Source organism: Suillus plorans (genome assembly GCF_016647745.1).
Source record: "Suillus plorans strain S12 chromosome Unknown HD556scaffold_2, whole genome shotgun sequence".
In the NCBI taxonomy this organism is placed as follows: Eukaryota; Fungi; Basidiomycota; class Agaricomycetes; order Boletales; family Suillaceae; genus Suillus; species Suillus plorans.
The window spans coordinates 265,301-278,730 of NW_024537386.1; the positions used below are offsets into that span (position 1 = coordinate 265,301).

Below are 13,430 nucleotides of genomic sequence, written 5' to 3' on the forward strand. Positions count from 1 at the left end.
GTAAAAAGTCTGAAAAACAAATGTGAGAGTGCCTTTCTGCTGGAGAAAGACCGCTTCAAAAAGGTGAGTGAGTGTTTTTATTTAAGTTGGGGTCAGGCATTTAATTTGAAACAGTCCGCTTATTATACTGAGCGCTGAGCCAGGGTTGACCCTTTCCTTGTCCGGCTTAGTTTGCTATTTGGTGAGTTTATGTTCAGAAACTTAAAACACAGCTTTACAAAGTAGTCCTAGTGCGCACACCATTCTCTTCTTGGTAACGGTCCTGTCAATCGGGAACTTTCTTATTGGTGGCATGCTAATTGGATGCAAGTCATTTCCTCCATTTACGGACTATCAAGAAGCATTTTCCTCTCCATTACCGCCCTCTATGTTCCACTACTGCGCTTGGCAAAAGCCATTTCCTTCGTTTACGGACTATCAAGAAGCATTTTCCTCTCCATTACCACCCTCTATGTTCCACTACTGCACTTGGCGAAAGCCATTTCCTCCGTTTACGGACTATCAAGAAGCATTTTCCTCTCCATTACCACCCTCTATGTTTAGCATCTTCAACTAGTGTTCTTCCCTAGTAACAGCCCCATCGGCTGGGAACTTTTGGCATTCCCCCATTTACGAACTATCAAGACGCATTCTCCTCTCCATTACTACCCTCTATGTTTGTTGTGTTCAGCTACTGTGCTTTGCAAAAGTCATTTATCTGATGTGCTTAATGAGTCTGATATCCAGTTCCATCACTGCAAGACTTGGATTTACCAATCTCCGAGCATGCGGAATACCGTCATCACTTTACCCAATATTTCTTACTTTGGCAGAGCCTCACAGCCTCTTACATGCTGCTGACACCACTTTTTTGCTCTGACTGTCAGACTCGCACACTTTATTTGTCCTTACTGTTGACTGACAAGTTGTAAGTGATTTTCAGGCGTTCAGTGTTCATTTTTTTTATTGAATCTACGCAGAACATGCCTGAAATAACATGTCCTTCCTGCGATAAAAAGCTTGCGTCAATCACCGGTTATAGTCAGCATCTCGCAAAAACCACCAATCCTGCCTGTCGTACCCTCTACCTTTCCTCACGGCGATTCGCTCCAGACCCAGCAAATGATGTAGATATAGATGCACCTGATCCAAATCATCCGCTACATTTTGAAGGTGATTTTTTTGGAATGTACGCCGAGGATGAGCTTGCATGGCCAGGGTCAGATGACGAGGGGGATGTTGGTCAAGCGCCTATGGATGAAGATGACTCAGATAATGACATCAACGATCATGATGAATGGGAGCCTCCTGCAGCACTGGCACCCCCAAGTCATTCTATGGAGCATCATGACACTAACAATCATGACAGATGGGAACCTCCTGTAGTGCCAGCATCTGTGCACAATGATGCCTTACACCCACCTACCGCAGATCAAGGCCAAGATGCTTTTCATATGGCGCAGCGGCGACTTCTTGAACATGAACAAGTACCTATAGTTGTCCGTTACCCTGATCAACGAGCTGGACAGCCCATTGACTCAGCCATCAAGCAGCCAAGCAATATAACCTACCATGCACAGCTTAATGGCTCGAGTGCAGATAATATCTATGCCCCATTCACCTCGAAGCTTGATTGGGAGATGGCTCAATGGGCAAAATTACGAGGTTCAAGCTCAACTGCGTTCTCAGAACTTGTTTCTATTGAAGGTGTAAGTCCGTGCTTCACTTGAACACTAGGATCAATCTAATTGTAGCACTTCCAGCTTAGCAAAAAGATTGGTCTTTCCTTCATGAATACATGGGAACTGAACAAGATTATCGACAATGAACTTCCAGGCCATCCAAAATTCAAACACGATCAGATTGTCGTTGCTAATGAAGTGTTTGATGTCTACTATCGCGATATCATTGAATGCATCAAGGCTCTTTTCAGTGATCCAAGTTTTGCTGACTTTCTGGTCTTTGTGCCTGAACACCATTATGCCGACGAAGATGAGATGATTCGTTTATATCATGAGATGCATACTGGAAAATGGTGGTGGAATAGTCAGGTCGGTGTTTTCTACCTTTTGTGAGCTCCAACGTACTAATATTAATATTGTATTCTTCCTAGAAACACTTAGATCGTGAGCACCCTGGTGCTACAATAATTCCCATCATCATTTCATCAGACAAGACTCAAGTTATGATGTTTCGCAACAAGACAGCGTACCCCGTCTACATGACTATTGGAAACATCCCAAAGGATATTCGTTGGAAACCGTCACACCAGGCACATGTCCTCCTCGCATACCTTCCGACTACACAGCAAGACAGTTGGATGCACCTGGGGTTAACCTACAATAGTTGTAAATAGGATAATTTCAGACTCAACTGCAGTGTGAAAAGGACCTGTGCACCTCAGTACTATTGAATCTGAAGTGCGACATTTGTTGTGACACTCAAGTTTGGTTTATCGCAGTGTTTGTCCCATGGGCAATGTAGTTTGAACCTGAGGACATCCTCAACTTTAGCTGCCGGTTGCAATGTTATTTTTATCCAGGGAATGAGGGTGATTGCAACCTGATTACCGGTTGTTCCAGAACATGAGGGCCAACATGCTATGTACTATGAAATTTACTGGTTATAGAATTAATGCAAATCACAGAGGAGCCTTCGCTCATAAAGATTAGCTTAACAGAACTAAGTAGAGTTGGTCCTCATGCTCAGATCAGCTTAATACTGATTATTGAATGTCATTTATCTTCGTGCCCAGGTTTGCACAATACTGGTCACCATCTAGTGTTGATCTTCATGCCCAGATTCGCACAGTACTGGTCGCCATCTGGCGTTGATCTTCATGCCTAGATTTGCGCAGTACTGGTCGCCATCTGGCATTGATCTTCATGCCTAGGTTTGCGCAGTACTGGTTAAGTCATCTTAAGAGCCTGAATATTATTCCTCGTCTGACGTCAAGTTGTCAACTTAGGGCATTTCTGTCAGGCTAATAGCTTTGCAGTCACACAGGACTAATATTAAAGAAACTAGCTATAGGGTATTGAATGTCCAAGTCGAAATTCTAATGAAGGTGTCGGGCCCATGTACAACCGCTGGCTCGCTCAAATGAGCCTCAAAATGTCCTCCATACTTCCCAAGCCATTCTGCTTCAAGGCAGCAGCACCAATGGTAGAAGACCCACTGTGTGCCCCGTAAGCCTCTGGAACAATGATGTCAATCATGAATGGATTTTGGACGACCGGCCTCTGGTAGCGATGGGTGTCGAGTTCGATGGTATGGCTGATATATCTAAGGCTAGGTCAGCTTGATGTGCAGCCAGACAGTCAGGCAAACATACGCAGTCCAGCCTGGTGTCCCCCAAGAATCTCCCCACTGCTTCTGTCGCGCCTCAAACCACATTTCAACTTTGGACCAGAAGTCCTCGCCTTTGGTGGTGCGCCCGCCTTGGCCGCGCTTGCGCTTCTTCTTCAGTGGTTCTCCGATAGGAGAGTCTTTAGCATCTTCTGCACTTGGTGTTGAGAGACTCTCATCTTCTTCCTCTGCCCAGTCAAGCAAATGAGGGTTTTCATATGCAAAACGATGCTGGAATTTGAAATGGTGAGAAAATTTGGCAGTCATACAGTGGAGAAAGACCGTACTAAGATAGCCAAACGGGTGCGGACTGGATGTCCAAGGTCTGAGTTCCCGCCTGCACGACGGAAACGATTCGAACAGTCATAAATAAAGTCTGATAGTGTGCTTGTGTCATCGCCAATGACACTGTCACGTAGCTGCAACAAGGCAATCAGTTGAGAACCGAAACAAATATCAACCACTTGTGCGCACCAACTCGTGAAATGAATTACGGACACTAGAACACTGATGCTTAGTATAGATGGTCAGGAAACGTTCCCTAGCTGGGTTTCCATAGATGTTTGTGAGTTTAAAGGCCTCACGATCTTTATGTAAATGATTCTGTGGGATTCGAAAATAAGCATACAGCGCTATCTAATAACTCACTGGCAGGACTTACCGCAACATCAAAATGAAGTGTCATGAACGTGATCCTGTTAGGATCAAAGATAAGATCACCTGCCACAATGTGTATGTTTGTCTTTATGCTTCAGATATTTGATAGATGATGGCGCAAGAAGATTACTTACTCATTGCTCAGGACTAAGTGAAAATGTGGTTTCGAGACGGATTTGTAAATCTGCGAGAAGTTGTTGTGTTGATTGGTGAGAGGCAGTAATTATGCGCTGTTCCTTGAGAATGCAGAATATACTGCCAAGGAGATAAGTTCTAGTTGCAAGGTCAGATTTGCTCAGTCCATGACCGAGCTGCAATGCAAAAAATGTCAGCGTGTGGATGAAAAATCAAACCGTTGACGTACCTTAGCAAAACCATGTAGGTTTTTCCGTAAGTCCTGTTCTGCATCGCCAAGGCCAAATTGGTTGGCGAGTGCGTCCACAAAGAGGGCGGATAACTCGTTTGCGAATAGATTTGGGTCAATTTGTGGTTGGTGTGAACTTGAAGGTGGGGATCCAGGAGTGCGTAGGTAGGCAGAAGGGCTCATCAGCAAGCTCGAATTCGAAGGACTTCCTGGCTGGGAATCATTGAGCGGACCAGATAAATGGAAGGATGATAACGCCCGTGGCTGAGAACCGGTAGGTGGAGTAGAGAAGTCGAAGGACATATTTGTAGACTGGGATGAGTGACAGTGAAAATGAATGACTGACTCGAAGGCGAGTCGCTGGAAAGTGCTCTACTAATAAAATCAGATGCTCATCGACACATTTATATAAAAACTCACCTTACATTAGTGGGTTCCATGCGGTATTAATGATGGCCTCAAGGCATATTTTTGGTTTAATTGTTGTAATAAGGATCATGTTTGGTGGTAGTCGGTGCTGCAGCAAGGATGGCCTCAAGGTATAATTTCAGTTTTGTTGTTGTAATAAGAATGTTTGGTGGTAGTCGGCGCTGCAGCAAGGATGGCCTGAAGGTATAATTTCAGTTTTGTTGTTGTAATAAGAATGTTTGGCGGTAGTCGGTACTGCAGCAAGGATGGCCTTGAGGTATAATTTCAGTTTCATTGTTGTAATAAGGATCATGTTGAATGGTCATAGTGAGCCCTGCAACCGAATGGTGACACTGCATATTAGCAACAAGTATTGGTAATCAACTAAGAGGGGCGCGTACAGCAGATGATATTATGTAGAAGGAGATATGATAAAGAATATTATGCACCTGGGTACTTGTAGGTGCAGCAGATGATATGTAGAAGTGAAAACCCGCTCCTGGTTACTGAACTTGTAATACAGACTGGTGTTGCTGTAGTGATCTATTAACTTGTCGGCCTTGAGCACGTGGTCCATGTGCTGCCGCTATAATAGATGTCGTGGAAGCTCCACCAGTGGTGTCATTGCGTGTCCAAATCTCCCTCGCAGCACCCTCGAGGATTGCGAGGTTCATATCTTGCGGCTGAATAGGTACCCGAAGGCCCTGCATGTGCTTTGCGTCTTGCATCCGTGCGGTGTTGAGAACAAGGTCATCAGGGTCCCCGATGTGATGTATCACAGCCTTAGCTTTTGATGTCTTCGCCTGTTCTTCATAAACAAATTCAACATCGGAAGCCAAGCTCGTGCATTTGTGTACTCGGCATTGATGCTGCAGATTGGCTGCACATAAAATTTGCTTTCATAGAAACAGAAATTCAGTGACTGATGACTCGTACAGATGAACCACCAACCTCGACAGGATAGAGCAAAAAACCACCATGTGCCCTGACTGCGGGCATAGAGTAGGATGCTGCCGGTTCGCCAACACTTCCGCGTTCCAGAAGAATTGCATCTGGACGCAGAAGGTTATCTGCATCCAAGCCTTGGCGCTGAATAATTTCTCGAATACATGCTACAATTGGAGACTGCTCTGCTGTGCCATCCGCTATGAGAACCCAATCTCCTATCTTACAAACATCCCCATTGAAAAGCACCATGGACTTGCAAGTACGGAAATTATGTCCTTTGAGAGTGCCGTTTGGAAGCGATCGAAGTGCATTCGGAAAGTATTTCCCCGTCTCGGTAGTCAAGTAAGGTTGGAGTGGCAGGTTGTTACGAAGGCATTGACCTAAAGATACTGACCCTTAGTATTGTATTCGTGTAAAATTGAACTTTACCATATTTTTTAGTGTCAGCATGCGTGTCGAGTCCGAGGTAGTCAGTAATAATATTTGGCTGTTGAACAAGTGACAATGGACCCTTTCCAACAACTTTGACGTTTATGGCATCTGGCGGCTTGTCTGATGAGGGATTAGAGGCTTGGATAAGTTCGGGAGAATCAGAGTGAATGTCATTTGTATCATTATCATGCATGAGTATTCGTGCCCCCGAGAGAATATGACAAATCCGACTTCCATGGGCGAAAGAATGTGCGATATCCCGAGAAGGAGTGCGGTGGTTTGAATGAATACTTTTTGCACGAATGACAGCATTGAAGGACTCAAATGCCTCTGTCGCAAACAAAGCAGCTGGTCCAAATCGTCGAATGTGGTCAACGACATGTAATAGAACATGAAATTTAGGCTTATTGAACCATCGGGGAGTCGACCTGGCGGTGCACGCAAGAAAGTTATTGATCGATGTTGTAAGATTGCGCTGAGATGATAATGATCAGATACTAATATGAATATCAGCAAATCAGACTGAAAAGTATGCTACATACTAAATGTTCCATGGAGTTTTCGATTTCAGGCTGCCAGATGAGTGGTATTAGGTTTGATAACGCAACCCAAGTATCATAGCATTCTGTGGGTACCAAGTCATGAAGCACAAATGGTGCAACTTGTGCGATAGCACGAAAATCACGACCAACAAGAGACCCTGCATATTGAACGAGGGTGTGACCAGCGAGATGGCTGAGTCCAAGACCTGAGACGTCAACAGATGATAGGCGAGTTTCTAAAAGTTCCCGCTTCAATTTGTCTTTTCCGATTCTCACAGAGACAACATCGCGCCAAAGGTATTTGACAAATCCAAGAAGGACTGTGTGGAGGATTTACACAGGTGTGTTGGTGTGAGGATCGATACCTGAGATGTTGTTGAAGTCAATCCTAATAATATTACACTGTGAAAATGGTTGAGAGACCTTTGATTCGCCACACAGGACTTATGACATTTTCGGGCAGTGTCTCTTTAACTCTATCAAGCGCTTCCTGTTTTGCCTTATTGCCACCCCGGATTTTGCAGTATGATTCAGCTAGGCGATTCAAGAATGAGTCCAGAAAGGTGTCCTTGATGCCCGTAGAAGTCTTCCTTTGTTTGATCTGGGTCTGATTCCTGACTGTTGACGCATGAATGAACATTGACTTGAGTTCAGCGATAGTTTCATCCTTGTGACGTGGTTCTCCTATCTAATATCATACTTCATAAATGAAAATATATGCAAGACCGCTCAGATTTGTTATTACCTTTACAAACTGCTTAACCCGTGTCGCCATCTCCTCCATGGTCTCCTTTGCTCGTTTCCGTGTAGATTTTGGAGGAGCATCGGTAGTATAGGCTTTGGATTCACTTCCACTAACCTCACCAACACTATGGTCGGTATCTTCAGGTCATGCAGCAGCTGCTCGTGCAGGATTGCTCTCCACACTTGCATCGTGCCCCTTCACTTTACAGATACGGCAAAAATATTTTCCCATTGACCCGATATGACAGGCCATCTCACTTTGCATGGGGTTGTCCACGAGCAAGGCCAAGATGGACGGGATGACAAGAACATACTCCTCATGGACACAGTCCCAGGCCCAGATGCCTTGCTTCCATGATTCCCTAAATTTTACCAGCATCGTTATTTCCACTTGCCTGCTCACAACAAATCTTACTCACTCAAGTTGGTCTACAATACCATCCAACATTTCAAGTGGAGGGGCAAGATTCAATGTACAAAGAAAATGGACGTTGTACTCTTGGTGGACTTCTGCTCGTGGCAATCCTGCAGCTGTAAAAAGAAATGAATTATGTTTGTTCCACTTCTTCGATAAGTTTCCAGATGTGTCGTCGCAGTATAACCAGAGAGGCATTGCGTATACGCGAGCACCTGATGCCCGAACACACCATTGATTGCCTTCAGAAGGATTGGTTAATGTCCATGGCTGCAATTTGCCATTAAGTTCATGTTCTACACCTAAACATATATTTGCGAGATGTAATAGTCAAAGTGATAAAATGACTTTACCATATATCGAGTATGCACGAGGTAGACCGGATGTGGCTTCGCTCGAATCCCAGTTTCGGAATGATACAAGAAGATCATCTTCTGATACTTCAAATGAATGAAAATCTTCTACAACCCAACCGCAATCCAGTTCACGAGTGACAGGCTGCAATGACCAAGCTTTAGTGCACATCTTCCCGCCACATATGAACCACTGAAATGGAATACAGGCTTGGCCACTCAATAGTAATGCAGGCTCGAAAACAAAGAAATCTTGGTTGTGCAGTCTGACGACAGGCGTAAGCAGCTCCGGGTCAAGTTCCTCAAGCCAACATTTAGCTTGTCGAGCTTCATTCAGTTCCACACCGGTATCTTCAGGGTAGAAGTGTAACAGTGGCCGAACACGAGGATTCATCATTTCCTTCAAACACAACTAAGTATAAAATATTGATTACATTTCAGCAACACACACACCTGCTGAATAATGTCAGGCAGCGAGTTAACATAGTACCTATGGCCAAGAGCACCTTCATAAGGGATTGAACGGATACCGCATAATCGTTGAATAGTGTCTTTGATGAGTTTGACAGACTTCACTGAAGGTACATCGACTACATTGTTGACCCAAAGTAGCCAGAGTAAAATATCAATCTGTCATTCTGAAAAAACAGAGCGTGGAAGGTGTATGAGAATATCAAGTGTGCACATCTGATAGAACACCACTGGATCAACAACAGTTGGCAGGTTGATAGACGACTTTACAATCTTATCGGGCCACGGAAACCATTCCTCATTCACGATTTGATTTCGAGAACGCTTTCTATCACTGCCAGTTCCAATAGCGGCATCACCAGCCTGCTTTTCATCTGCTCAAAATGTCAAAGTGAGCCGCATCCCGTGTAGCCAGAGTAACATACCATCGTGCCATGTCTGCCCCGTAAAAACTTCTTCATCTTCTGATATTTCAGCTCCCTGATCATCTGAGAGGTCATCTTCATCTAAAAAGTCTCTTAAACCTTGCACGATCGTTGCTTTCGTAACTGAGTAGTCGCCAATGTTGTCTGCTGAGTCACCCGGCTCAAAAATGGGAGTGCTAGCCATGTCATCGAGAAGACAACGTAGCTCAACGATGGAGTTAGATTGAGCTTCAGGTACCATTGAACCATTCCCGCGATGCTGCTGCCTTCTCGAATGATATTTGACTGCATCTTGATGTGACCAGGTCCTCTCATGCTTCTGCACTGCTCGCCGATCATGGGGCTTATTGTCCTGACAAAGGTTGCAGACCCATTTGTTCGCCTCAGCAGGTGTCCAAACTAGCAAAAATTAGATCCTAGCTATTAGTTGTGAGCTTATCTATTAGATCACGTTGTACCATCAAGGTGGGAGAATTCTCCATCAGGCATAGTAGGTTGAGCAATGGGCCTGTTGATGAAGTGATTATTGCACTGAGGATAAGCAGAACAACCGTGAAAGGATATCTGTAAGACACCCTACGTATAAAGTACTTACAAGGCAGAACTGTAGAACGATATTGTTTCCAGTATGTGCTGCTTTCGGCCATAGTGGGGTGACTAAACGAGGCTGTTGATCCAACGATTATTGTGCTGAGAGTGTATGGAGAGACTGCCGAAGGATAACTCAAGGATGCCCTCCGCAGATAGTACCTATGGGGTGCGGCCCTTGTTTGGCGTTGTTCCCAGGATAAATCACTTATGGCCGAATAGACCAAACAGTTTGAACCTCAGGTTAAACTCGCAATGAGCCTGAGGCCCAATGCTTGGCGGCTGCCGGACAACTCAACATTAGCATTTCGTTCTTGTTTATACTTAACCGACGGATCTTGTCCTAACTCAGTACTCAGTCTTTATTCAAAACAGAACGGTGCACAAAATTTATATATATACTGAGCACCAAAAGGACCAGTTTAACCACAGGTTCAACTAACTTCTTACCGTGTACTTGCCTCGAACACGTTACCAACAAAGCTGCTCGCCGACGGATGCTTGCCAATTTATATCATGCTTGTGTGGGACGTGTACTTGCACCACTCACAGCTGCCGGCATCAATGGCATTAATATGCGAAGTGGCGATGGAATAATGCATCAAGGCCATCCTTTGTTTGCATGTTTTGCAGGAGACTACCCAGAGCAAGTTTTAGCTACCGGAGTCAAGACAACTCAATGTCCAAAGTGCGATGTTCCCTCCGACGAGCTTGGTCTAGCAACTGGTGTCGCAAATTGGCAACCACGAGACCTTGGTGCAGTACTTGATGCCCTCTGCGCTCTTGACCAAGGTGGATTGGCCTTTGTGCGTGCATGCGCAGATGCTGGCATTAAGCCTATTGTCCACCCATTCTGGGAGGGACTACCTTTTGTCAATATATTCGAATCCATAACTCCTGATATTCTGCATCAACTATACCAAGGGCTTGTCAAGCATCTCCTTGCTTGGCTTTCTGATGCATGTGGCAGTACGGAGATTGATGCACGATGTCGACGCCTCCCCCCAAATCACCATATTCGACTATTTACGAAGGGCATCACAACTCTTTCGCGTGTAAGCAGTACAGAACATAATCAAATTTGCCGTTTCTTGCTCGGAATCATCATTGACATCAGTCTACCTAATAATATGTCTTCCGCTTGACTCCTCCGTGCCATTCGTGGTCTGCTAGACTTTTTATATTTTGCTCAGTACCCATGTCACAGCTCTGAGACGCTGGTTTTACTTGACGAGGCACTTAACCTTTTCCACGACAACAAGGACATCTTTATTGACCTTGGCATTCGGAATTCCTTCAACTTGCCAAAACTCCACTTCACAGCTCACTATGCTCACATGATTCGAATGTATGGCACTACAGACAACTACAATACCGAATACACTGAATGCCTTCACATCGACCTTGCAAAAGATGCTTATCGCTCTACGAACCACAAGAATGAGTTTGGTCAAATGACGACTTGGCTTGAACGGAGGGAGAAAATCTCACATCACGAGAAATACATTCAGTGGAGACTCGTCGAAAACACCGCACATCCGCATCATCAGCCCCGTCCCCCAGAAATGACATTTCATCGTACTCAAACGATGACAAAGCATCCTACCATCAAGGCGGTCACATTGGACAAGGTCGCAAACGAATATGGTGCCATGCACTTTAATGAATGTCTCGCACATTATGTTGCGAAAGCTACCCTTCCTGTCAACACTACTGTTACGGCCAGGCAGCTCGAAGATCGAGCAGCTGATATACACATCCCATTTCAAAGACTACCAGTCTTTCACAAGGTGAAATGGCTCTTGGATAATGTTCGTGGTGATGGGGATCCTCCGGTCACAGTCGATAGTGTCCATGCACGTCCTGGATGTTCAGGAAAATTTACATCCGACAGTGTTGCGCCACAATTTGATACCGTGTTCGTTAATGATGGCACTGGCAGGTCACTTGGCATCAAAGGTGAGTGCTCTGAATTGTGCTGTTGACTGGTACTCAGCGTTTACTATTTAGGATATTGAATTGCGCAAGTCCGTATCATATTCTCAATACCTCCCAAAGCCATCCCCAAAATTTTCCCGTCCACATTTCAGCCTCCGAAACATCTCACATACGTCGAATGGTTCTCTACCTTCCGTGTACCTGATCGAGATCATGGCCTGCACAAGGTCTCACATGTCATTAAAAATGGAGAATGAATGGCCAGCATCATACCAATCAGCAATATTCATTGTAGTGCCCATTTGATTCCGCATTTTGGCTCTGTAGCTCCTTGTGAATGGACCTCTGCTAACGTTCTTGACGAGTGTTCATCATTCTATGTAAATACATACTTAGATCGATACAGTTTTGCAACACTGTGCTAGTTGCCAATGATTATCATTAGCTTGCACTATACTATTGGTCTTAGAGCTAGCTACTATAAAATTTCACAGCTTGCGAAAATTTGTCTAAGAACGTCTAATCTATCTAAGTCTATATGGGAGGGTTTTCCTGATGATGCCTGCAAGGAATGCGCACGGAAGTACTCTCCCAGATCACATATTGGGTGAACAGCACTGGAGACTAGGTTCCACGTGTACTGTGGCTATCTGGCCCTGCAGGCAAGGACAAAACAGCAATTGCTATAGAAGCTCTCAAAGGCAGAGTCTTATCGTGATTGTGATCGACGCACTAGACAAGAGCGGCGCGGTCAAGACACGATCCGACCTTCTTCACATTCTTTCCGGTAAACGTTAGAACTCTGCTGTTCCTCGAATCACGGAGTTCTCAAGGAACCTCTGGTTTATTCTCGCCCGCTTCTTAACATTCAGAATACATTTGTGGGCACTCAACACATTCAAAGGATTTCCATGGATGAACATTCCACAGGAAGTCGCAGACATGAACTACCCTTCAATATCTGCGATTTAAAATCATCTCATCTCCCTAACTCCGAAGATCCCGGTCTACAAGAATGAGCTGAAAAGTGTATCCCCCCATATCTATCTTATGCCTGTCCATCCTGGCCTACACACATACAACGAACCACTGGCTTGGATGCAGAACTCGCCAAAGAAATCAAACCATTCTTCGACTATGAGCGACTGTTCTTCTGGCTTGAAGTACTCTGCCTTATCAATGCGCTCAGCAGTGCAGTCCTTGGCCTTCTGTTTATTGCCAAGTGGTTGAAGGTGAGCACATGGTTATTGAGCAACAGATATAATGCTCGTGTCATATCCCACATTCCGGACCCGGACCTATCACACACATCATTTCCGGAAGACCGGATCCGGCCGACGTCTATCTATGTCCGGATCCGACCCGCGTCTAACTTCCGTGCCTTATCCCTTTGTACGTTCCTACTCCAGTTAGACTATATCATTTTCCGTACCTCATTTCATTTCCGCCTTTATTTTCATCTGTTCTAATCTCCGGGTTCATTTACTATTTTCCGATAGACTAGCGTTTGACTTTTCTATACGCTCCGTCCACAGCTTTGTATAGCTTCGGACTGCGCATCTCTGTTCTCCGATAAGTCCTCAGTAGTATATAAACCCTTTAGAATCTATGTACATCCTCAGTTCGAATATCATCTTAGACTCTGCTCATTCTCTCCTCCGTCCGACTTGAGTTTCTCTCTCGTCGACCTCCGCTCGTCTTAGGATCGACTCCTATAGACTTGTCACCTCCGCCTCTACCTCTGGTAGTCCTCCGCTGTTTCCTTTCTAGTTCGGACTTCGTCCGGATTAGTCTTATCTCTTGTTTCCGAACGTCCGC

General features: G+C 44.9%; 5 protein-coding genes across 5 annotated transcripts; 2 read left to right on the forward strand and 3 right to left on the reverse strand.

Moving 5' to 3' along the window:
• Positions 1-962: 962 nt before the first annotated feature.
• Positions 963-2,335, forward strand: HD556DRAFT_1436330 (uncharacterized protein; the record flags this gene model as incomplete). The annotated part of the gene is made up of 3 exons (XM_041305551.1): positions 963-1,688; positions 1,743-2,030; positions 2,093-2,335. 3 exons carry the CDS (start codon positions 963-965, stop codon positions 2,333-2,335), a joined length of 1,257 nt encoding a protein of 418 aa, XP_041166828.1.
• A 935-nt stretch (positions 2,336-3,270) lies between these two features.
• On the reverse strand, positions 3,271-4,072 carry HD556DRAFT_1224323 (uncharacterized protein; the record flags this gene model as incomplete). Its single annotated transcript, XM_041296949.1, has 4 exons — positions 3,271-3,558; positions 3,615-3,746; positions 3,802-3,930; positions 3,989-4,072. Coding segments are annotated over 4 exons (633 nt in total), but the record flags the coding sequence as incomplete, so codon positions are not given.
• A 46-nt stretch (positions 4,073-4,118) lies between these two features.
• Positions 4,119-4,651, reverse strand: HD556DRAFT_1436332 (uncharacterized protein; the record flags this gene model as incomplete). The annotated part of the gene is made up of 2 exons (XM_041305552.1): positions 4,119-4,295; positions 4,349-4,651. 2 exons carry the CDS (start codon positions 4,649-4,651, stop codon positions 4,119-4,121), a joined length of 480 nt encoding a protein of 159 aa, XP_041166830.1.
• A 608-nt stretch (positions 4,652-5,259) lies between these two features.
• Positions 5,260-9,161, reverse strand: HD556DRAFT_1428515 (uncharacterized protein; the record flags this gene model as incomplete). Its single annotated transcript, XM_041304718.1, has 11 exons — positions 5,260-5,652; positions 5,708-5,979; positions 6,134-6,611; positions 6,679-6,998; positions 7,102-7,366; positions 7,424-7,515; positions 7,606-7,784; positions 7,842-8,139; positions 8,191-8,590; positions 8,644-8,820; positions 9,087-9,161. The coding sequence occupies 11 exons, from the start codon at positions 9,159-9,161 to the stop codon at positions 5,260-5,262; spliced, it is 2,949 nt and encodes a 982-aa protein (XP_041166831.1).
• Positions 9,162-10,171: 1,010 nt separating this feature from the next.
• On the forward strand, positions 10,172-11,869 carry HD556DRAFT_1436334 (uncharacterized protein; the record flags this gene model as incomplete). The annotated part of the gene is made up of 3 exons (XM_041305553.1): positions 10,172-10,729; positions 10,868-11,633; positions 11,703-11,869. The coding sequence occupies 3 exons, from the start codon at positions 10,172-10,174 to the stop codon at positions 11,867-11,869; spliced, it is 1,491 nt and encodes a 496-aa protein (XP_041166832.1).
• Between the last annotated feature and the right edge of the window lie 1,561 nt (positions 11,870-13,430).